This window comes from Somniosus microcephalus, unplaced genomic scaffold, assembly GCF_052327205.1.
Source record: "Somniosus microcephalus isolate GS21.2 unplaced genomic scaffold, FLI_Smic_1.0 unresolved_chr7, whole genome shotgun sequence".
Taxonomy (NCBI): Eukaryota; Metazoa; Chordata; class Chondrichthyes; order Squaliformes; family Somniosidae; genus Somniosus; species Somniosus microcephalus.
The window spans coordinates 39414057-39438973 of NW_028225185.1; the positions used below are offsets into that span (position 1 = coordinate 39414057).

At 51.9% G+C, this 24917-nt stretch overlaps 1 protein-coding gene across 1 annotated transcript in view; it reads left to right on the plus strand.

Moving 5' to 3' along the window:
- The window catches only part of LOC147086824 (inter-alpha-trypsin inhibitor heavy chain H6-like), a 75809-nt gene extending 51372 nt beyond the window's left edge, over positions 1-24437 (plus strand). The window contains exons 12-15 of the mRNA XM_085978329.1: positions 1485-1541; positions 4025-4138; positions 21096-21500; positions 23434-24437. Coding sequence (XP_085834455.1) covers positions 1485-1541; positions 4025-4138; positions 21096-21500; positions 23434-23684 — 827 coding nt within the window. The 3' untranslated portion in view covers positions 23685-24437. The remainder of the gene's footprint in view (positions 1-1484; positions 1542-4024; positions 4139-21095; positions 21501-23433) is intronic.
- The last annotated feature ends 480 nt before the right edge of the window (positions 24438-24917 follow it).

Consider the following 24917-nt stretch of genomic DNA (forward strand, 5'->3'; position numbering starts at 1 on the left):
AGTGTTTGATGGGACAGTGTAGAGGGAGCTTTACTCTGTATCTAACCCGTGCTGTACCTGCCCTGGGAGGGTTTGATGGGACAGAGTAGAGGGAGCTTTACTCTGTATCTAGCCCGTGCTGTACCTGCCCTGGGAGTGTTTGATGGGACAGTGTAGAGGGAGCTTTACTCTGTATCTAACCCGTGCTGTACCAGCCCTGGGAGTGTTTGATGGGACAGTGTAGAGGGAGCTTTACTCTGTATCTAATCCATGCTGTACCTGCCCTGGGAGTGTTTGATGGGTACAGTGTAGAGGGAGCTTTACTCTGTATCTAACGCGTGCTGTACCTGCCCTGGGAGTGTTTGACGGGGACAGTGTAGAGGGAGCTTTACTCTGTATCTAACCCATGCTGTACCTGCCCTGGGAGTGTTTGATGGGACAGTGTAGAGGGAGCTTTACTCTGCATGTAACCCGTGCTGTACCTGCCCTGGGAGTGTTTGATGGGACAGTGTAGAGGGAGCTTTACTCTGTATCTAACCCGTGCTGTACCTGCCCTGGGAGTGTTTGATGGGACAGTGTAGAGGGAGATTTACTCTGTATCTAACCCGTGCTGTACCTGCCCTGGGAGTGTTTGATGGGGACAGTGTAGAGGGAGCTTTACTCTGTATCTAACCCGTGCTGTACCTGCCCTGGGAGTGTTTGATGGGACAGTGTAGAGGGAGCTTTACTCTGTATCTAACCCATGCTGTACCTGCCCTGGGAGTGTTTGATGGGACAGTGTAGAGGGAGCTTTACTCTGTATCTAACCCGTGCTGTACCTGCCCTGGGAGTGTTTGATGGCACAGTGTAGAGGCGGCTTTACTCTGTATCTAACCCGTGCTGTACCTGCCCTGGGAGTGTTTGATGGGGACAGTGTAGAGGGAGCTTTACTCTGTATCTAACCCCGTGCTGTACCTGCCCTGGGAGTGTTTGATGGGACAGTGTAGAGGGAGCTTTACTCTGTATCTAACCCGTGCTGTACCTGCCCTGGGAGTGTTTGATGGGGACAGTGTAGAGGGAGCTTTACTCTGTATCTAACCCCGTGCTGTACCTGCCCTGGGAGTGTTTGATGGGACAGTGTAGAGGGAGCTTTACTCTGTATCTAACCTATGCTGTACCTGCCCTGGGAGTGTTTGATGAGACAGTGTAGAGGGAGCTTTACTCTGTATCTAATCCGTGCTGTACCTGCCCTGGGAGTGTTTGATGGGACAGTGTAGAGGGAGCTTTACTCTGTATCTAACCCATGCTGTACCTGCCCTGGGAGTGTTTGATGGGGACAGTGTAGAGGGAGCTTTACTCTGTATCTAATCCGTGCTGTACCTGCCCTGAGAATGTTTGATGGGACAGTGTAGAGGGAGCTTTACTGTGTATCTAACCCGTGTTGTACTTGCCCTGGGAATGAAAGTAAGGCAGTGTGTGTGTTGCACAACAAGAAGCAAAATGAAACACTCTTTTCAATTTGACAGACGTCAGCGGTCACGGGCTGCTGAGATCAGACCTTGCCTTGCCATACTTCTACTCTGGTGAGTATCATCTGGGGACCTGGATTAAACTGAGAGAGGAGGGGGAGGCGAAAATGCGGGAGAGAGTGCAGAGCGCTCTGTCGAGTCCCTGCACCATTGGCGCGCGAGGTCCGACCTTAACTACGGGCGCGGAACGGGCCTGAAGCGGGCGGCGAGCGACTGGAGCCTCCCCCACCCGCTCAGTGTTGCCAACTCTGACGAGACACATTCCTGGAGGTTCCGTCACACGACCTCCTCCCTCCAACTGCCCGACCCGCTCGATCAGCCATTTTTATACACCCCATCCTCCAGCATCTGCGATATTTCTGAAACTACTAATGGAAAACGGTCAAAAAGAAAATGGAGGCGGGGGGGGGGAAAAACCCCCACCAGATTTTTTTTTCCTCCAGTTTTGCTCACATTCTGGAGACCCCAGGGCAACCCCGGAGCGCCGGCAGCTCGAGTCGTCGCTAAGGGGGAGGGGGCAGTGGCGAAGGCGGCAGCCATTTTGCAATCCCAGGCTTCAGTTATTCCTGATTGGGTGGGGCAGAACCGCCAACCCCCCCCGCCCCCCCACCCCACCCTGCCCCCAGCTTGCTGTATCCCGACCTGTTTCGGGGAGGGCGGGAGATGGGACCCAGTCCCGCTCTGAGCTGGGGTGGGTGGCCCGCAGTTTGCTTCCATCGTAGGCCCCCGCCACCTCGGGACGTCCCAAAGCGCTTCACAGCCACGGAAGAATTTTTTTTTAATGAAGTGCGGTCACTGTTGTAATGTAGGAAAACATGGCCGCCAATTTGCGCACAGCAAGCTCCCACAAACGGCACTGTGATAAATGACCAGATAACCTGATTTTTGTTTTTCTGCCTGATGTTGCTTGAGGGATACATATCGGCCCCTCGACACCCCTGCTCTTCTTCCAATCGTGGCCGTGGGAACTTTTACGTCACACCTGAGAGGGCGGGCGGGGGCCTCGGGTTTAATGTATCATCCCGAAAAACGGCACTTCCGACAGTGTGGCGCTCCCTCAGTACCGCCCCTCCGACAGTGCGGCGCTCCCTCAGTACCGCCCCTCTGACAGTGCGGCGCTCCCTCAGTACCGCCCCTCCGACAGTGCGGCGCTCCCTCAGTACCGCCCCTCCGACAGTGCGGCGCTTCCTCAGTACCGCCCCTCCGACAGTGCGGCGCTCCCTCAGTACCGCCCCTCTGACAGTGCGGCGCTCCCTCAGTACCGCCCCTCCGACAGTGCGGCGCTCCCTCAGTACCGCCCCTCCGACAGTGCGGCGCTCCCTCAGTACCGCCCCTCCGACAGTGCGGCGCTCCCTCAGTACCGTCCCTCCGACAGTGCGGCGCTCCCTCAGTACCGCCCCTCCGACAGTGCGGCGCTCCCTCAGTACTGCCCCTCCGACAGTGCGGCGCTCCCTCAGTACCGTCCCTCCGACAGTGCGGCGCTCCCTCAGTACCGTCCCTCCGATAGTGCGGCGCTCCCTCAGTGCCGCCCCTCCGACAGTGCGGCGCTCCCTCAGTACCGCCCCTCCGACAGTGCGGCGCTCCCTCAGTACCGCCCCTCCGACAGTGCGGCGCTCCCTCAGTACCGCCCCTCCGACAGTGCGGCGCTCCCTCAGTACCGTCCCTTCGACAGTGCGGCGCTCCCTCAGTACCGTCCCTCCGATAGTGCGGCGCTCCCTCAGTGCCGCCCCTCCGACAGTGCGGCGCTCCCTCAGTACCGTCCCTTCGACAGTGCTGCGCTCCCTCAGTACCGCCCCTCCGATAGTGCGGCGCTCCCTCAGTACCGCCCCTCCGACAGTGCGGCATTCCCTCAGTACTGCCCCTCCGACAGTGCGGCGCTCCCTCAGTACCGTCCCTCCGATAGTGCGGCGCTCCCTCAGTGCCGCCCCTCCGACAGTGCGGCGCTCCCTCAGTACCGCCCCTCCGACAGTGCGGCGCTCCCTCTGTACCGCCCCTCCGACAGTGCGGCGCTCCCTCAGTGCCGCCCCTCCGACAGTGCGGCGCTCCCTCAGTACCGCCCCTCTGACAGTGCGGCCCTCCCTCAGTACCGCCCCTCCGATAGTGCGGCGCTCTCTCAGTACTGCCCCTCCGACAGTGCGGCGCTCCCTCAGTACCGCCCCTCCGACAGTGCAGCGCTCCCTCAGTACTGCCCCTCCGACAGTGCGGCGCTCCCTCAGTACCGTCCCTCCGACAGTGCGGCGCTCCCTCAGTACTGCCCCTCCGACAGTGCGCATTCCCTCAGTACTGCCCCTCCGCCAGTGCGGCGCTGAGTTTTTCCAGCGTTTCCTGTTGTTGTATCAGTCTTTTCTTGTATGGACGTTCCCTTATTCCTAAATTGGCAGTGATCGTTCACCTTCAAGCGGCGACACCCCTCGCCGCAGCCGGACGGTGAGGGGGGTCTGTGGGCGGCGGAGTCTTCGCTTGTCCGGCTGGGACGTGCGGCTCCACGGGAGGAGTTCCCTCCGAGTTTCACGCCGTCTTTCTCTCCCTCCCCGCAGTGGACGGCGATCCTCACTTTGTGGTGAAGCTCCCGCACTCGAACGAGACCGTTTGCTTCACCATTGACGGGCGTGCGGATGACACCCTGCGGCTGGTCGAAGACCCTCTCTCAGGTACAGGGCTGAGTCGCCTGTCGGGGATTTACGAGTGGAGTGAGTGAGTGAGGGTGTGCGAGAGTGTGTATCTGAGGAAGGATGTCCTTGCCATGGAAGGAGTGCAGCGAAGATTCACCAGGCTGATACCTGGGATGGCAGGAATGACGTATGAGGAGAGATTGGGTCGATTGGGCTTATACTCGCTGGAGTTCAGAACAATGAGAGGGGATTGTAATGTATGTACCTTTAAGGGGGAGAACTACTTTTTACAGCTCCTGTATCCTGTAGTACCGGCAGTGACCACACCTGTATTTCAACCCTGAGTAGTGACCTGTACAGTCGGTTGCAGTTTGAACCCTCATTCAGTGAACACCTGTTGATCGTTCCCTGTGTTAGATCCGTGAGTCTGCGAGTATGATGTTCTTTAATAACCACACAGATGCTGTAACTTAACAATAAACAGGTCTTTACTGGAGGAGAGTAGTCTCAAGACTGGGGGTACAGAGGCATGCGCAAGGCTTATATACAGGTGTGGTCACTGCCAGTACTACAGTATACAGGAGCTGTAAAAGTAGTTCTGTCTTAAAGGTACATACACTACAATTCCTCCCCTTTTAGATTAGTAGTACCCCTAATATTCAAATAACAATTAATACTTTAACATGTACATTAAACAACAATAGTCCATTTATAGATTCAGTCTTTGGGGCGGCTTCCTGACCCTTTCGGGATAGCGCCTTTCCTGAGGTTCTTGTTCTTGGTGCAGAGGCGATTCTAGCCCCTTTTCATCGGGTAGTTCATCGGTTTCCACTGCTACTGGGTCTGAAGTAGATACTACCAGTATGTTGGGTTCATCCCCAGGTACTCGAGACATGGGGTTGACTTGTTCCTGTGACGCTAAGATCTGATCGACGTGGCGTCACACAATGTTCTCCCCGACATCCACTGTGTACATTAATGGCCCCTGCCTTGTGCATATCGTTCCGGGTTGCCATTTCTCTGTTCGATAGTCACGGGCCAAGACTGGTTGTCCTACATTGAAGCTCTTTGTCGGCTTCTCATCGATGTGCTGGAATTGTTTGTCCTCAACATTTCTTCGCACATTTGGTCTGAGCAAGTCCAGACGAGATCTCAACCTTCGGTTAAAGAACATCATGGCCGGGGTCTGGTTGGTAACTGCATGTGTCGCGTTTCGGTAGGCTAATAAGAAATTGTCTACCTTATGCTGTAGTGGAATTTCATCGTCGCACATGGCCTTTATCGCCTTCTTAAAGGTTTGTACGAACCTCTCAGCCAACCCATTTGTGGCTGGATGATACGGGGCGGATGTGTAATGCCTTACCCCATTCCTTCTCATAAATTTTCAGAACTCTTCGGACACAAACTGTGGTCCATTATCAGAGCAAATCTGCTCTGGCAAACCGTTTCTGGCAAATATGGTCCGTAGGACTGCAATCATTTTCTCTGTAGTGGTTGAGGACATTTTTATCACCTCAGGCCACTTCGAATGACCATCCACTGCTATTAAGAACATTGAGTCCATGAATGGACCAGTTAAATCAATATGCACCCGCTGCCATGGAGAGGAGGGTCACTCCCATGGGTGTAGAGGGGCATGTGGTGGTGCATTTTGGACCTTCTGGCATCCTGAGCAGCTCTTAGTTAGGTCTTCGATTTGTTGATCGATTCCCGGCCACCACACATAAGCCCTAGCACGGCTTTTCATTTTCACTCCCCGCAGATGACCTTCATGTAGCTCATTTAGCACTCTCTCCCTTAACTTGGGTGGAATCACCACTCTGGATCCACACATCACTGTCCCCTGGCATACTGACAGCTGTTCTCTTCTGGATGAGAATGCTGGTAACAGTGAGTCGCCATGTGTTGGCCATCCCCTCACCGTCAAATCATATACCCGAGACAGCGTCGGATCATTGCGGGTCTCCTTCTCTATATCCGCGTTCGTTACTGGCAATCGTTCAATTATTGACGAATAAAATATCTCGATAGGGTCCACTGCTGGTGCTTCCTCCACAGTAGGCAGTGGCAGGCACGATAGTCCATCAGCGTTCCCATGCTGTTTCGTGCCTTTATATTCTATTTCATATTGATTCGCCCCTAGAAACAGGGACCATCTTTGTAACCGTTGTGCAGTCATCACTGGCACGCCCTTCTTAGGATTAAAGATGGAGACAAGTGGTTGGTGGTCAGTCAGCAAGGTGAACTTCTGCCCATGCAGATAGTGGTTGAATTTTTTTACTCCCCATACTAGGCTGAGGGCCTCCCTGTCAATCTGGGTGTAGTTGCGCTCGGCTGAGGTTAGTGACCGAGACGCAAAGACTACTGGCCTCTCCAACCCGTCTGGGAATTTGTGCGACAGCACCGCTCCAATACCATAGGGTGATGCATCACATGCCAAACGAATTGCTAGTGCTGGGTTGAAATGGGCCAACACCTCTTTTGATGTGATCAATTCTTTACACTTCTGGAAAGCTCGTCTACGTTCGTCATTCCACTTCCATGGTACCCCTGTTTGCAGTAGGGTGTTCAGTGGGTGTAATACCATGGACAAATTTGGTAAGAACTTGTGGTAGTAGTTTACCAGCCCAAGGAACGACCTCAGTTGTGACACATTTTCCGGTGCTGGAGCCTTGACTACTGCCTCAATCTTTTCAGGGGACTTATGTAACCCCTATTCATCGATGACGTGGCCACAATACGAGATCTGTTTCTGGAAAAACTCGCACTTGTGGCAATTAGCTCGTAGCCCATACTCCTTTAATCTGGTGAGCACCTTCTCCAAGTTGGCGAGGTGATCACTGTCATTTTCGCCCGTGACCAGGATGTCGTCCAAATAACACTGGGTCCCTGGAATCCCTTGCAGGACCTGATCCATCGCCCTTTGCCAGATAGCCGGAGCCGAGGCTATTCCAAACACCAGCCGGTTGTATTGATAGAGACCTTTATGAGTGTTAATCGTAAGGTATTGTTTCGAAGCTTCTTCTACCTCCATTTGCAAGTACGCCTGGGCTAGATCAATTTTGGTGAAGCGTTTACCTCCAGATAGCGAGGCGAAAATATCCTCAATTCGTGGAAGCGGATATTGTACCGTGTGAAGGACTGGGTTCACTGTCACCTTAAAATCCCCACAGATGCGGACCTTCTTTGGTTCCCCAGGCGTATTACTCAACGACCTCTTCATTACAGGGGCGATGGGTATAGCCCACTCGCTCCAGTCCACTTTGGACTGTACTCCTGAACGTTCCAACCCTTCCAGCTCTGCTTCGACAGCTGGTCTGATCGCATAAGGCACTGGTCTGGCCTTAAGAAACTTTGGGCTTGCATTTTCCTCTATTTTAATCGTTGCTTTTATGCCTTTTAGTGTTCCGAGTCCCTCCTGGAACACTTCTTTTGCGTCAGTTAGCATTTTTGACAGTCGTCCAGGTGTGACGTCGTCATCCTTTTTGGCCTCAACCTTCAGTGCCTGTATGGAATGCCAATCTAATTGTATCTTCCGGATCCATTCACATCCTAGCAGCGGTGGTCCTCCATCTGGCAATACGTATATATCCATTTTAGGTATTTCCTGGCCTTTATATATCACTTTCACCCTTATTTTTCCTTTGGGGTAGACTTTTTGCCCCGTGTACGTCTTCAAGACAATCTCTGTAGCTTTCAAGGGTATATGTGAAAATAGCCGCTTGTAGTCCCTTTGGTTTATGACTGTTAGGGCTGATCCTGCGTCCAATTCCATTTTCACTTGGACTCCGTCTATCTTGAGTGTAACCCAGATAGTCTGGTGATCCTCCATTTTGATTACCTTATGTAGTTTCAGACAACCCAGCTCCTTGCTTCCGGAGTCTGTATCACTTCCCTGTTCGTCTGAACTACTGTCCATCACCTGGTGTACCTTTTTGTACTTCTCCTGTGAAGATTGCTTACTGTTGGTTTTCTTCCCAGACCTGCAGACTCTTGCTATGTGTCCTGCTTTCCCACACTGTCTGCACACTTGGTCCTTGAACCAACAACCCTTCTGGTCATGTGTTGTTCTGCCGCAGCGATAGCACTTCCCTGTTCCATAGGACATTTCATTGGTGCCATATTCTTGCGGTCTCCGTTGTATCTCTGCAGCGCCCCTTGCGGCTGCTTCGTGTGATACTGCCATACTGAAAGCCTTGTCCAACGTAAGATCCTTTTCTGATAGAAGCCGTTTCTGGGTTCCTTCACTTTGTAGCCCACACACAAACTTGTCCCTTAACGTATCTGCTAGTCCCGCTCCAAACTGGCAGTGTTTCGATAGCTTGCGCAGTTCCGTTAGGTACTCAGCATTGCTTTCGTCTTTATGTTGGTTCCTTTTATGGAACTTAAATCTTTCTGCTATCAGCAGCGGTGTGGGGTTTAAGTGGTCCTGTAGGATTTCTACTATGCTTTCGAAATTCTTGTTCACCGGCTTCTCTGGGGTTATTAGATTTCGCAGTAACCCATAAGTTTTTGCACCCATGGAATTTAACAAAACCAGTGCTTTACTAGCATCTGGCACTTCATTCGCCCTGCAGTACACCTCAATACATTCCACATATGTCGCCCAATCTTCGACTTCATTGTCAAACGTAGAGATACTGCCACTCTTCGGCATCCCTGGGTGTGATTTAACTGTTAAAAATGGCATCTCCCGCGCTTCCCCTTCTTCTCCGCTGGCACAAAATGGCGTCTCCCGTGCTTTCCTTCCTTCCCGCGCTCGCCCTTCTTCTCCGCTGCGGCTTCTAAAAATGGCGTCTCCCGCGCTCTTCCTTCTTCTCCGCGGCTCAATGGCATCTCCCGCGCTCTCCCTTCTTCTCCCCGCGGACACTGTTCAGCCCTTGAGCCCTGGCTGTGCTCTACCCTCTCTCTCTCCGGTTTGTTTTTTTTTTCTTCTGACGCCGCTCGGTTTTCAACGCCCGGCTGCGCCCTGTGCGCTTCACCCTCTGTCTTACCCCGTCAACGCTGCTCGGCTTTCTCTCCGCCGTCGGTCGGCTCCAGCCGCCGCTGTCCGGGAAGGGTCTGCGCTGGACCTGTCGTCAGTCTCTTGCTGATCGTCGTGGCTGGGGAACCAAGCCCGGCTCTCCGCAGCCTCCCCTGCGATGTTCACTCTCTGCCGGACAACTGGGCGGTTGCTCGTGGTCGACGCCCGTGTTCCTGGCCTTGACTTTCTTACACCGCCCTCCCGGAGCGAATCCTCGAAGGGAAATGCAGAGTTGCAGGTAGATTCGAATCGACACTCGTCGCCACTGTTAGATCCGTGAGTCTGCGAGTATGATGTTTTTCAATAACCACACGGATGCTGTAACTTAACAATAAACAGGTCTTTACTGGAGGAGGGTAGTCTCAAGACTGGGGGTACAGAGGCATGCGCAAGGCTTACATACAGGTGTGGTCACTGCCGGTACTACAGTATACAGGAGCTGTAAAAGTAGTTCTGTCTTAAAGGTACATACACTACAGTTCCCTGCAGTCTTTTGTCTGATTATTGAAGGACACAACATTAAGATACACGGATCCAACATTGGCGACAACGCAGATTCGAACCTACCTGCAACTCTGCATCACCTCCCAGGGATTCGCTCCTGGAGAACAGTGGAAGGAGGTCGAGTCCAGAAGCACGGGCGTCGACCACGGGCAACCGCCCAGTCATCCAGCGGAGATTTGAGCATCGCAGGGGAGGCTGTCGAGAGCCAGGCTTGGCTTTCCAGTCACGGTGGTCCAGCGAAACGGGCTGGCAACAGGTACTGCGCAGACCCTTCCCGGACAGCGGCGGCTAGAGCCGACCGAGCAGCGTCGACGGGGGAGAGAGAGAGGGCAGAGCGCACAGGGCGCAGCCGGTGTTCAGGACCGAGCAGCGTCAACGGGGGAGAGAGGCGAGAGAGAGCAGAGCGCAGCCGGTGTTCAAGGGCCGAGCAGCGTCAACGGGGGAGAGAGGCGCGCAGGAAAACGCGAGGCGCTGCCATTGCCACGAGGACCGCAGAGAGCGGCATTGGCAGCAGCGCAGGAGCAGCGCACGAAACCCACAGGGCGTCGCCATTTGCCACGAGGACTGCCGAGAGCGGCGTTGACAGCAGCGCAGGAGACGCCATTTTAAGCCGCAGCGGGGAAGAAAGGAAAGCGCGGGAGACGCCATTTTAAGCCGCAGCGGGGAAGAAAGGAAAGCGCGGGAGACACCATTTTAAGCCAGTCTAACCACACCCAAAAATGCCGAAGAGTGGCAGTATCACAGCGTTCGACAATGAAGTCGAAGATTGGACGACATATGTCGAACGCCTAGAAGTATACTGCAAGGCGAATGAAGTGCCAGATGACAAGAAAGCGCTGGTATTGTTGAATTCAATGGGTGCAAAAACGTATGGCTTACTATGAAACCTAGTAACCCCAGAGAAGCCAGTAGAAAAGGATTTTGAAAACATAGTGTCAATCCTACAGGACCACTTAAACCCCACACCGCTGCTGATAGCAGAAAGATTTAAGTTTCACAAAAGGAACCAGCATAAAGATGAAAGTAATGCTGAGTATTTAACGGAACTGCGCAAGCTATCGAAACACTGCCAGTTTGGAATGGGATTAGCAGATACTTTAAGGGACAAGTTTGTGTGTGGGCTTCAAAGTGAAGGAACCCAGAAACGGCTTCTATCAGAAAAGGATCTTACGCTGGACAAGGCTTTCAGCATTGCAGTATCACACGAAGCAGCCGCACGGGGCGCTGCAGAGATACAACGGAGACCGCAAGAATATGGCACAAATGAAATGTCATACGGAACAGTGAAGTGCTATCGCTGCGGCAGAACAACACACGACCATAATGATTGCTGGTTCAAGGACAAAGTGTGCAGACAGTGTGGAAAAGTAGGACACATAGCAAGAGTCTGCAGGTCGGGAAAGAAAACCAGCAGCAAGAAATCTCCACAGGAGAAGTACAAGAAGGTACATAAGGTGACGGAGAGTAGTTCAGATGAACAGAAGAGTGATACAGACTCCGGAAGCAAGGAGCTGGGTTGTCTGAAACTACATAATGTGATCAAAACGGAGGATCACCAAACTATCTGGGTCACGCTCAAGATAGCAGGAGTCCAAGTGTAAATGGAATTGGACACAGGATCAGCCCTAACAGTCATAAACCGAAGGGACTACAAGCGGCTATTCTCACATATACCCTTGAGAGATACAAAGATTGTCTTGAAGACGTACACGGGGCAAAAAGTCTACCCCAAAGGAAAAATAAGGGTGAACGTTATATATAACGGCAAGGAAATACCAAAAATGGATATATACGTATTGCCAGATGGAGGACCACCACTACTAGGACGTGAATGGATCCGGAGGATACAGCTAGATTGGCATTCCATACAAGCACTGACTGTAGATGCCAAAAAGGATGACGACGTCACACCTGGACGACTGTCAAAAATGCTAACTGACGCACAAGAAGTGTTCCAGCAGGGACTCGGAACACTAAAAGGCATAACAGCGACGATCAAAATAGAGGAAAATGCAAGCCCAAAGTTTTTTAAGGCCAGACCGGTACCTTATGCGATCCGCCCAGCCGTCGAAGCAGAGCTGGAAGATTTGCAACGTTCAGGAGTACTGTCCAAAGTGGACTGGAGCGAGTGGGCTACACCCATCGTTCCTGTAATGAAGAGGTCGTTGAGTAATACGCCTGGGGAACCAAATAAGGTTCGCATCTGTGGAGACTTTAAGGTGACAGTGAACCCAGTCCTTCACACTGTACAATATCCGCTTCCGCGGATTGAAGTTATTTTCGCCTCGCGTACCTGCAAATGGAGGTAGAAGAAGCCTCGAAACAGTACCTCACGATCAACACTCATAAAGGTCTCTACCAATACAACCGGCTGGTGTTCGGGGTAGCATCAGCTCCGGCTATTTGGCAAAGGGCAATGGAACAAGTCCTGCAAGGGATTCCAGGGACCCAGTGTTATTTGGACAACATCCTGGTCACGGGCGAAAATGACAGTGATCACCTCGCCAACCTGGAGCAGGTGCTCACTAGATTGAAGGAATATGGGCTCCGAGCTAATCGCCACAAATGCGAGTTTTTCCAGAAGCAGATCTCGTATTGTGGCCACGTTATTGATAAAGAGGGGTTACATAAGTCCCCTGAAAAGATTGAGGCAGTAGTCAAGGCTCCAGCACCGGAAAATGTGTCACAACTGAGGTCGTTCCTCGGGCTGGTGAACTACTACCATAAGTTCTTGCCGAATTTGTCTACCGTACTACACCCACTGAACACCCTACTGCAAACGGGGGTACCATAGAAGTGGAGTGACGAATGTAAACGAGTTTTCCAGAAGAGCAAAGCAATGATCACATCAAAAGAGGTGTTGGCTCATTTCAACCCAGCACTACCAATTCGGTTGGCGTGTGATGCATCACCCTATGGCATTGGAGCGGTGCTGTCGCACAAATTCCCGGACGGCTCAGAGAGGCCAGTAGCCTTTGCGTCTCGGTCACTAACCTCAGCCGAGCGTAACTACGCCCAGATTGACAGGGAGGCCCTCAGCCTAGTGTGGGGAGTGAAAAAGTTCAATCACTATCTGTACGGGCAGAAGTTCACCTTGCTGACTGACCACCAACCACTTGTCTCCATCTTTAATCCAAAGAAGGGCGTTCCGGTGATGACTGCACAACGGCTACAAAGATGGTCCCTTTTTCTAGGGGTGCACCAATATGAAATCAAGTATAAGGGCACGAAACAGCATGGAAACGCTGATGGGCTATCACGCCTGCCACTGCCTACTGCGGAGGAAGCACCAGCAGTGGATCCTGTCGAAATATTTCATTCGACTATAATTGAATGCTTGCCAGTAACTAACGCTGGTATAGAGAAGGAGACCCGAAATGACCCGACACTGTCTCGGGTATATGATTTGACGGTGAAGGGATGGCCAGCACATGGCGACTCACTGTTGCCAGCATTCTCATCCAGAAGAGAACAGCTGTCAGTATGCCAGGGGACCTTGATGTGTGGATCCCGAGTGGTAATTCCACCCAAGCTAAGGGAGAGAGTGCTCAATGAGCTTCACGAAGGTCATCTGGGAGGGATGAAAATGAAATCTAGGGCTTATGTGTGGTGGCCGGGGATCGATCAGCAAATCGAGGACCTGACAAAGAGCTGCTCAGGATGCCAGAAGGTCCAAAATGCACCACCACATGCCCCTCTACACCCATGGGAGTGGCCCTCATCTCCATGGCAATGGGTGCATATTGATTTTGCTGGTCCATTCATGGACTCAATGTTTTTAATAGCCGTGGATGCGCACTCGAAATGGCCTGAGGTGATCAAAATGTCCTCCACCACCACGGAGAAAACTATTGCTGTCCTACGGACCATTTTTGCCAGGAACGGCTTGCCAGAGCAGATTTGCTCTGATAACGGACCACAGTTTGTGTCCGAAGAGTTTCGAAGATTTATGAAAAGGAATGGGGTAAGGCATTACACATCCGCCCCATATCATCCAGCCACAAATGGATTGGCTGAGAGGTTCGTACAAACCTTTAAAAAAGCAGTAAAGGCCATGTGCGATGATGACATTCCACTGCAGCATAAGGTGGGCAATTTCCTGTTAGCCTACAGAAATGCGACACATGCAGTCACCAACCAGGCCCCGGCCATGATGTTCTTTAACCGAAGGTTGAGATCTCGTCTGGATTTGCTCAGACCAAATGTACGAAGAGATGTTGAAAATAAGCAATTCCACCACATCAATGAGAAGCCGACAAGCAGCTTCAATGTAGGGCAACCAGTCTTGGCCCGCGACTACCGAACAGAGAAATGGCAACCAGGAACGATATGCACACGGCAGGGGCCACTAATGTACACAGTGGATGTTGGGGAGAACATTGTGAGACGCCATGCTGACCAGATCCTAGAGTCACAGGAACGAGTCAACCCCATGTCTCGGCCATACGTACCTGGTGAGGAACCCGACGTACAGGTCGCATCTACCTCAGAAACAATAGCATTGGACGCTGATGAATCAACTGACGACAGGGTGTTAGAATCGCCTCCGCACCAAGAGCGAGACACTCGGGAAAAGCGTTATCCAGAAAGAATCAGGAAGCCTCCCCAAAGACTGAATTTGTAAATAGACTATTTTCAGTTAATGTTGCATGTTAAAAGTGTTAATTGTAATTAGTTTGATATTTAATTGTTAAATGAGTGTTATGGTACTGTTAATCTAAAAGGGGAGGAATTGTAATGTATGTACCTTTAAGGGGGAGAACTACTTTTTACAGCTCCTGTATCCTGTAGTACCGGCAGTGACCACACCTGTATATAAACCCCGGGTACTGATCTGTACAGTCAGTTGCAGTTTGAACCCTCATTCAGTAAACACCTGTTGATCGTTCCCTGCAGTCTGTTGTCTGATTATTGAAGGACAGAACATTAAGATAAACAGGGATCTCATTGAAACTTATAAAATTCTAACAGGACTAGACAGACAAGATGCAGGAAGGATGTTCCCGATGGCGGGGGAGTCCAGAACCAGGGGTCACAGTCTAAGGATAAGGGGTAAGCCATTTAGGACAGAGATGAGGAGGAATTTCTTCACCCAGAGGGTGGTGAACCTGTGGAATTCTCTACCACAGAAGGCTGTGGAGGCCAAGTCACTGAATCTATTTAAGAAGGAGATAGATAGATTTCTAGACACAAAAGGCATCAAGGGGTATGGGGAGAGAGCGGGAATATGGTATTGAGATAGAGGATCAGCCCTGATCACATTGAATGGTGGAGCAGGCTCGAAGGCCCGAATGGCCGACTCCTGCTCCTATTTTTCTACGCTTCTATGATTGGTACAATGGAGTGGCTCACTCGGCCCATTTCAGAGGGCAGTTAAGAGTCAGCCACATTGCTGTGGGTCTGGAGTCACATATCGGCCAGACCGGGTAAGGACGGCAGATTTCCTTCCCTAAAGGACATCGGTGAACCAGATGGGTTTTTACGACAATCCCATTGCCCTTACAAATACTATCTTTTTATTCCGGATTTATTTAATTGATTGCTTTAAATTTCCCCAGGAGGGATTGGAACTCATGTCTCTAAGGATTATTACCCCAGGCCTCTGGATTACTAGTCCAGTAACACAACCACTATATCCAGATTCTCACCTTATTTCCCGATTGGATTGGTGAACTTGGGATTAGGGGGGGAAAAACGCGGTTGCGTTGCGCCTGCTGTTGGCGCCCTCTAATGGGGCGCAAAGCAACTAGCGCCCGGGCGCGGCGATGTTTGCGCCGCTCGCGATGTTGATGACGTTTTGCGGCGGCGCTAAACACGACCGCCACGATCTCCTGCGCCCGCAGATCATGACGTCAGTCGAGCGTGCAATGCCCCGGACCGGATATTGAGTGGCGCCCCCTGCCTTACTGCCTGCCGCTAGCAACGACAGGTTGAGGGGAGCATTTTGCAGTCGGGAAGGGACTGGGGGGGCGCTATTTAAAGGCGGCCGCTTCCTGCCTTTATTTGTTGGTGACATTTTTGCACCACGCATTCTGAGAGAGAGAGAGAGAGAGAGCCTTCTGGAGAGATTCAACGCTGTGTGAAGGAGTTTTGGGGACTGAGCAGCACTTTGCAGGTTCATTTTGATTTGACCTTCCTTGCATCGACTTAGAAGAGACTGTGGGGGCTGCACTCTGAACTCTTTCCCTCGGACCTCTCCATTGTTCTTTCCAGCAGAATTGATGTACAGGTCTCTCCAGGCTGAGATTCAAGGCTGCAATGAGCAGGGTGTGGATGGAGAGCAAGATCGACCCTCCCCTTTAAGAACTGGCCGGCGCCAGTGTGTCTGTGTTCCATTGCTGACTGACATCACATGAGCTTCGCCCGCGCTCTGAGGTAGCGCCTCGCTCCTCGGCGTTAGCGCCTTAAGACAGGTGTGCAGCGCCTGATTTAGCGCTCCAATCACCTCCAGGGGCGATAGAAGCCAAGTTTGCAGTCGGAGGCGATAATTAGCGCCAGGCGCTGAACTTTGCGCCCGGCCGATAATCGCGCCCCAAGCGGGGCGACACCGAATTTCTCCCCCTTGGAGGCTTGTACGGAGGATAAAGACCAACCGACTGGGCGGGACAAATGGCCTGTTTCCATGTTGTAATTTCTATGTAACTGGTCCGTGCCGGTGTTTATGCTCCACGTGAGCCTCCTCCCACCCTGCTTCATCTCACCCTACTTCCATAGCAAGAACAACTTGGCCTAGAAATTGGGTTGGGGCGCCAAAGTGGCGCCAAGTTTGCCTGGGTGCTGATTTTTGCGCAGCGTTCGGAGCATTAACGAACGTCAGAAATTCAGTTTCAGCGCCCCTAGAGGGAGACGGGGCGAGGCTCTCGGCGCTCCGCGTCCCTCTTAGGGCGCTGAAACTGAATATCGCAGCGCAACGTGCCGCAGCGCCACACGCCGCGCTGCGGTATTGCAGGCCTTCCTCCCGTTGTTAAGGGGGAGGGGCCTGCAACAGCGCGATCCCGGATCGCGAGTGCCGGCAAAAGAGCCCGGCACCGAGGAGAAGTGCCGGGCTCTCGGGAAACAGCCGGCAATGCCGCGGGGGGGGGGGGGCGGGGGGGGGGGTTAGGAGGCCGGGGACGGAGGTGCTAGCAGGCGGCCACCGAAAAAGGCAGCCGCCCCGCACCTCCACCTTAACTTGCGCCACTGCTGGCACAGCAAGGCCCCGTGAACCGGGCGCGGGTAGCGAACGGCGCTGCAGCGGCGTTCGCTACCAAATATCGCGATCGAGGCGCTAATGGGGCGCTGCGCACACCAATGACGTCATCGGCGGCGGCGCAGCGCAACAGGCTAACGCCACCATTAGCGCCCCCGCTGAATATCACGGGAGGCGCGGCCAGTGGCGCTACAGCCACTGACTGCCCTCTTTAGGCACTAATAGGTGGCGCAACATACCCAATTTCTCCTCCCTTGTATTTATCCGGCGCCTTTAACGTAGTAAAATGTCCCAAGGAGCTTCACGGGAGCGAAAATCAGACACAATTTGACCCCGAGCCACGTAAGGAGATATTAAGGACCGGTGACCAAAAGCTGGGTCAAAGAGGTCGGTTTTAAGAACATAAGAGGTAGGAGCAGGAGACGGCCATTCGGCCCCTCCAGCCTGCTCCGCCATTCAATGAGATCATGGCTGATCTGATCTTGGCCTCAACTCCACTTCCCTGCCCGCTCCCCATAACCCCCGACTCCCTTATCGTTCAAAAATCTGTCTATCTCCACCTTCAGTGACCCAGCCTCCACAGCTCCCGGGGGAAGAGAATTCCAAAGATTCTCGACCCTCAGAGAAGAAATTCCTCCTCATTTCCCATTTAAAAGGGTGCCCCCTTATTCTGAAACTATGCCCCCTCGCTCTAGATTCCCCCACGAGGGGAAACATCCTCTCTGCATCTACCCTGTCGAGCCCCTTCAGAATCTTATATGTTTCAATAAGATCACCTCTCATTCTTCTAAACTCCAATGAGTATCGGCCCAACCTGCTCAACCTTTCTGCATAAGACAACCCCTTCATCTCCGGAATCAACCTAGTGAACCTTCTCTGAACTGCCTCCAATGCCAGTATATCCTTCCTTAAATAAGGAGACCAAAACTGTATGCAGTACTCCAGGTGTGGTCTCACCAACGCCCTGTACAGTTGTAGCAGGACTTCCCTACTTTTATACTCCATTCCCTTTGCAATAAAGGCCGACACTCCATTTGCCTTTTTGATTACTTGCTGTACCTGCATGCTAACTTTTTGTGTTTCATGCACAAGGACCCTTGTCTTAAAGGAGGACAGAGGGGCGGAGAGATTTAGGGAGGGAATTCCAGAGAATAAGGTTACATGGGATATACGGCACAGAAACAGGCCATTCGGCCCAACCAGTTCATGCCGGCGTTTATGCTCCACTCGAGCCTCCTCCCGCCTTTCCTCATCTAACTCTAATCAGCGTAACCCTCGATTCCCTTCTCCCTCATAATGCTTGTCCAGCCTCCCCTTAAATACTATTCGCCTCGACCACTCCCTGTGGTAGCGAGTTCCACATTCTCACCACTCTCTGGGGAAAGAAGTTTCTCCTGAATTCCCAATTGGATTTCTTGGTGACGATCTTATATTGATGGCCTCTAGTTATGCTCTTCCCCACAAGTGGAAACATTCTCTCTGTAATCCACTCTATCAAAACCTTTCATCATTTTAAAGACCTCTATTAGGTCACCCCTCAGCCTTCTGTTTTCAAGAGAAAAGAGACCCAGCCTGTTCATCCTTTCCTGATAGGTATACCCTCGCATTTCTGGTATCATCCTTGTAAATCTTCTCTGCACCCTCTCCAGTGCCTCTATATCCTTTTTACAATATGGCGACCAGAAGTCCAAAGATGTGCGGGTTAGGTTGATTGGCTATGATAAAAATTGACCCTTGGGGTTACGGGGATAGGGTGGGATGTGTGTTGGTGTGGGGGTTACAGGGATCGGGTGGGATATGTATCGGTGCAGACTCGATGGGCCGAAATGGCCTCTATCTGCACTGTGAGGTTTCTGTGATTTCTGTGAACTGTACGCAGTACTCCAAGTGTGGTCTAACCAAGGTTCGATACAGGTTTAGCATAACTTCCCTACTTTTCAATTCTATCCCTCTAGAAATAAACCCTAGTGCTTGATTTGCTTTCTTTATGGCCTTGCTAACCTGTGTCGCAACTTTTAGTGATTTGTGTATTTGTACTCCCAGATCCCTTTGTTCCTCTGCCCCACCTAGACTCGCACCCTCCAAGTGATAAGTGACCTCCCTATTCTTCCGACCAAAATGTAACACCTCACATTTATCTGTGTTGAACTTCATTTGCCAATTATATGCCCAGGTAGCTGAAGGCACGGCCGCCAATGGCGGAGCGATGGAAACCGGGGGGTGCGCAAGAGGCCAGAATTGGAGGAGTGCGGAGATCTCGGATGGGTTGTAGCGCTGGATGTCACCTGCTATTCCTTTCTCCCTCATGTGTTTATCCAGCTTCCCCCTTAAACGCATCGATGCTCTTCGCCTCGACCACTCCCTGTGGTAGCGAGTTCCACATTCTCACCACTCTCTGGGGAAAGAAGTTCCTTCTGAATTTCCTCTTGGATATGATAGTGATGATCATTCTACCCAGAAACTTTGCTCCTTTTAGCCTGAGCTGATTCAGTCCAAGAGATTCTTGAATCATAGAATATTACAGCACAGAAGGGGGGCCATTCGGCCCGTCGTGCCTGTGCCGGTTCTTTGAAAGATGAGATGCTAAACCTTTAGAAAACACTGGTTAGCCCTCTACTGGAGTATTGAGGCCAATTCTGGGCCACCGCACTTTAGGAAGAATGTCAAGGCCTGGGAGAAGGTTAAGAGGAGATTGACCAGAATGGTCCCAGGGATGAGGGACTTCAGTGATGTGGAAAGACTGGAGAAGCTGGGGTTGTTTTCCTTAGAGCAGAGAAGGTTAAGGGGAGATTGACCAGAATGGTACCAGGGATGAGGGACTTCAGTGATGTGGAGAGACTGGAGAAGCTGGGGTTGTTCTCCTTAGAGCAGAGAAGGTTAAGGGGAGATTGACCAGAATGGTACCAGGGATGAGGGACTTCAGTGATGTGGAGAGACTGGAGAAGCTGGGATTGTTCTCCTTAGAGCAGAGAAGGTTAAGGGGAGATTGACCAGAATGGTACCAGGGATGAGGGACTTCAGTGATGTGGAGAGACTGGAGAAGCTGGGGTTGTTCTCCTTAGAGCAGAGAAGGTTAAGGGGAGATTGACCAGAATGGTACCAGGGATGAGGTACTTCAGTGATGTGGAGAGACTGGAGAAGCTGGGGTTGTTCTCCTTAGAGCAGAGAAGGTTAAGGGGTGATGGACCAGAATGGTACCAGGGATGAGGTACTTCAGTGATGTGGAGAGACTGGAGAAGCTGGGGTTGTTCTCCTTAGAGCAGAGAAGGTTAAGGGGTGATGGACCAGAATGGTACCAGGGATGAGGTACTTCAGTGATGTGGAGAGACTGGAGAAGCTGGGGTTGTTCTCCTTAGAGCAGAGAAGGTTAAGGGGTGATGGACCAGAATGGTACCAGGGATGAGGTACTTCAGTGATGTGGAGAGACTGGAGAAGCTGGGATTGTTCTCCTTAGAGCAGAGAAGGTTAAGGGGAGATTGACCAGAATGGTACCAGGGATGAGGGACTTCAGTGATGTGGAGAGACTGGAGAAGCTGGGGTTGTTCTCCTTAGAGCAGAGAAGGTTAAGGGGAGATTGACCAGAATGGTACCAGGGATGAGGGACTTCAGTGATGTGGAGAGACTGGAGAAGCTGGGATTGTTCTCCTTAGAGCAGAGAAGGTTAAGGGGAGATTGACCAGAATGGTACCAGGGATGAGGGACTTCAGTGATGTGGAGAGACTGGAGAAGCTGGGATTGTTCTCCTTAGAGCAGAGAAGGTTAAGGGGAGATTGACCAGAATGGTACCAGGGATGAGGGACTTCAGTGATGTGGAGAGACTGGAGAAGCTGGGGTTGTTCTCCTTAGAGCAGGGAAGGTTAAGGGGAGATTTAATAGAGGTGTACCTGCCCTGGGAGTGTTTGATGGGGACAGGGAGAAACTGTTTCCAGTGGCAGGAAGGTCGGTAACCAGAGGACACAGATTGAAAATAATCGGCAAAAGAACCAGAGGGGGAAATGAAGAAACATTTTTTTTATACAGCGAGTTATTGTGATCTGAAAGGGCGGTGGGAGCAGATTCAACAGTAACTTCCAAAAGGGGGAATTGGAGAAATACTTGAAAGGGGAAAAATGTGCCGGGCTGTGGGGAAAGAGCAGGGGGGAGTGGGACTAATTAGAGAGCTCGTTCAAAGAGCCGGCACAGGGACGATGGGCAGAATGGCCTCCTCCTGTGCTGTTTTGTTTTATCAGAGGGGGTTAACGATATCAATGTCTCTGTCCCGCTCAATCTCCTTTTCCCAGGAGTCACGGTCGACGGCCATTTGATGGGAGCTCCGGTCAACCCGCAGCACAAGGAGCGCCCTCGGACCTTCTTCGACCTGATCTCCGTGCGGGTGGCGAGGCCGGCGGCGGGCTCGGGGCTCGGGGGTTACAGGGTCAACGTCAGCCGGCAGGGCGTCACCCTGGAAGGGGAACACCGGCTCACCGTCCCGTGGGACTCCTCCACCTCCTCCTCCGTCACCAGCAGGCCGGGATTGCGGCTCTCGGTGTCTCGCTCGGCCGGCGCCACCCTGTGGATCGGGGCGAAGATCCAGTTCCTGATACTGCTCCACCGCTACGCTCACCCCTTGCCCCTCCAGCTCGACCATCTCGGCTTCTACGTCGTCCGGGGTGAGGGGCTTTCCAACCACGCCCAAGGGTTGCTAGGTGAGTAATGGAAGGTACAATCTTTCTATATCATTTGCTTCGTCCTCCTCCACTTGATTAGATTCCTGCCTGTAACTCACTCCCGGGTACCTGTTATTCTATATATAAAACCCCGAACCCCGCGATTAGATTCCTGCCTGTAACTCACTCCAGGGTATCCGTTATTCTATATCTAACCCCACCGAGCCCCTCGATTAGATTCCAGCCTGTAACTCACTCCCGGGTATCTGTTATTCTATATATAACCCCCCCGAACCCCCCGATTAGATTCCAGCCTGTATCTCACTCCCGGGTATCCGTTATTCTATATATAAAACCCCGAACCCCGCGATTAGATTCCAGCCTGTAACTCACTCCCGGGTATCTGTTATTCTATATATAAACCCCCCGAACCCCTCGATTAGATTCCAGTCTGTAACTCACTCCCGGGTATCTGTTATTCTATATATAAACCCTCCGAACCCCTCGATTAGATTCCAGCCTGTAACTCACTCCCGGGTATCTGTTATTCTATATATAAACCCCCCGAACCCCTCGATTAGATTCCAGTCTGTAACTCACTCCCGGGTATCTGTTATTCTATATATAAACCCCCCGAACCCCTTGATTAGATTCCAGTCTGTAACTCACTCCCGGGTATCCGTTATTCTATATATAAAACCCCCAAACCCCTTGATTAGATTCCAGTCTGTAACTCACTCCCGGGTATCTGTTATTCTAGAAATAAAACCCCGAACCCCGCGATTAGATTCCAGCCTGTAACTCACTCCCGGGTATCTGTTATTCTATATATAAACCCCCCGAACCCCTTGATTAGATTCCAGCCTGTAACTCACTCCCGGGTATCTGTTATTCTATATATAAATCCCCCGAACCCCTCGATTAGATTCCAGTCTGTAACACACTCCTGGGTATCTGTTATTCTATATATAAACTCCCCGAACCCCTCGATTAGATTCCAGCCTGTAACTCACTCCCGGGTATCTGTTATTCTATATATAAACCCCCCCGAACCCCTCGATTAGATTCCAGCCTGTAACTCACTCCCGGGTATCTGTTATTCTATATATAAAACCCCCGAACCCCTCGATTAGATTCCAGCCTGTAACTCACTCCCGGGTATCTGTTATTCTATATATAAACCCCCCCTGAACCCCTCGATTAGATTCCAGCCTGTAACTCACTCCTGGGTATCTGTTATTCTATATATAAACTCCCCGAACCGCTCGATTAGATGCCAGCCTGTAACTCACTCCCGGGTATCTGTTATTCTATATACAAACCCCCCGAGCCCCTCGATTAGATTCCAGCCTGTAACTCACTCCCAGGTATCCGTTATTCTATATATAAACCACCCGAAGCCCCCGATTAGATTCCAGCCTGTAACTCACTCCCGGGTATCTGTTATTCTATATATAAACCCCCCAAACCCCTGGATTAGATTCCAGCCTGTAACTCACTCCCGGGTACCTGTTATTCTATATATAAACCCCCCGAACCCCACGATTAGATTCCAGCCTGTAACTCACTCCCGGGTATCTGTAATTCTATATATAAACCCCCTCGAACTCCTCGATTAGATTCCAGCCTGTAACTCACTCCCGGGTATCTGTAATTCTATATATAACCCCCCCCCGAACCCCTCGATTAGATTCAAGCCTGTAACTCACTCCTGGGTACCTGTTATTCTATATATAAACCCCCCGAACCCCACGATTAGATTCCAGCCTGTAACTCACTCCCGGGTATCTGTAATTGTATATATAAACCCGCTCGAACTCCTCGATTAGATTCCAGCCTGTAACTCACTCCCGGGTATCTGTAATTCTATATATAACCCCCCCCCCCCCGCCGAACCCCTCAATTAGATTCCAGCCTGTAACTCACTCCTGGGTGCCCGTGGTGTATTGACGAACCGACGCTGTTGTTTCAGGTCAGTTTCAGCGCGCAGATATGGATCTCCGGAGGCCCGAATCTGGCGGAATGGCCCGGGACCCGGGGCTGGCCGAGCTGAGGTGGCGGGGTCGGAAGGTCGCGGTCAGCCTGACAACCAAGACGCTGAAGGACTCGCCCCTGCCTGCGCACCCGGCGCCGTGCTGGCTGGTGCGCCGGGAGGACGTCGCGCCCCTGATCGGCGCTTACGCGGACTACGTCGTCCCGCGGCCTCGAAGCTCCCGAGCCTGAGGCCTGTAGCTCCTCGCGTGGCGGGGGTGGGGGGGGGGAGCGGAGAGGGCCGAGCGTCATGGCGGGTTTTCTTCGTGAGACGCACTGCTAAAACTGCTGGCGCGCTGCGGCGCTATCCAAAATGGCGGCCACGGTGTGAGGACGACTGCCGCTGGTTACTCCTGTTCTCTTTAAACGGCTTTTCCGACGCCATTTTAATCTTGCTGCTGTTTAACCAAAATGGCTCCCTCGCCAAGCTCGGCCGGAGGTCGCGATAGCATAGAAGTTACAACAATAATTCCCGAATTCCCGATTGGATTTATTAGTGACTCTCTTATATTGACGGCCCCTAGTTCTGGTCTCCCCCACAAGTGGAGACATCTTCTCTACGTCTACCCTATCGAAACCCCGTCATAATCTTAAAGACCTCGATCAGGTCACCCCTCAGCCGTCTCTTTTCTAGAGAAAAGAGCCCCAGCCTGTTCAATCTTTCCTGAAAATGATAACCCCTCAGTTCTGGGATCATCCTGGTCAATCATTTTTGCACCTTCTCCAGTGCCTCGATATCCTGTTTGCGATATGGAGACCAGAACTGTGCACAGCGCTCCAAGTGTGATATGGAGACCAGAACTGTGCACAGTGCTCCAAGTGTGATATGGAGACCAGAACTGTGCACAGTGCTCCGAGTGTGATATGGAGACCAGAACTGTGCACAGTGCTCCAAGTGTGATATGGAGACCAGAACTGTGCACAGCGCTCCAAGTGTGATATGGAGACCAGAACTGTGCACAGTGCTCCAAGTGTGATATGGAGACCAGAACTGTGCAGAGTGCTCCAAGTGTGATATGCAGACCAGAACTGTGCACAGTGCTCCAAGTGTGATATGGAGACCAGAACTGTGCACAGTGCTCCAAGTGTGATATGGAGACCAGAACTGTGCACAGTGCTCCAAGTGTGATATGGAGACCAGAACTGTGCACAGTGCTCCAAGTGTGATATGGAGACCAGAACTGTGCACAGTGCTCCAAGTGTGATATGGAGACCAGAACTGTGCACAGTGCTCCGAGTGTGATATGGAGACCAGAACTGTGCACAGTGCTCCAAGTGTGATATGGAGACCAGAACTGTGTACAGTGCTCCAAGTGTGATATGGAGACCAGAACTGTGCACAGTGCTCCAAGTGTGATATGGGGACCAGAACTGTGCACAGTGCTCCAAGTGTGATATGGAGACCAGAACTGTGCACAGTGCTCC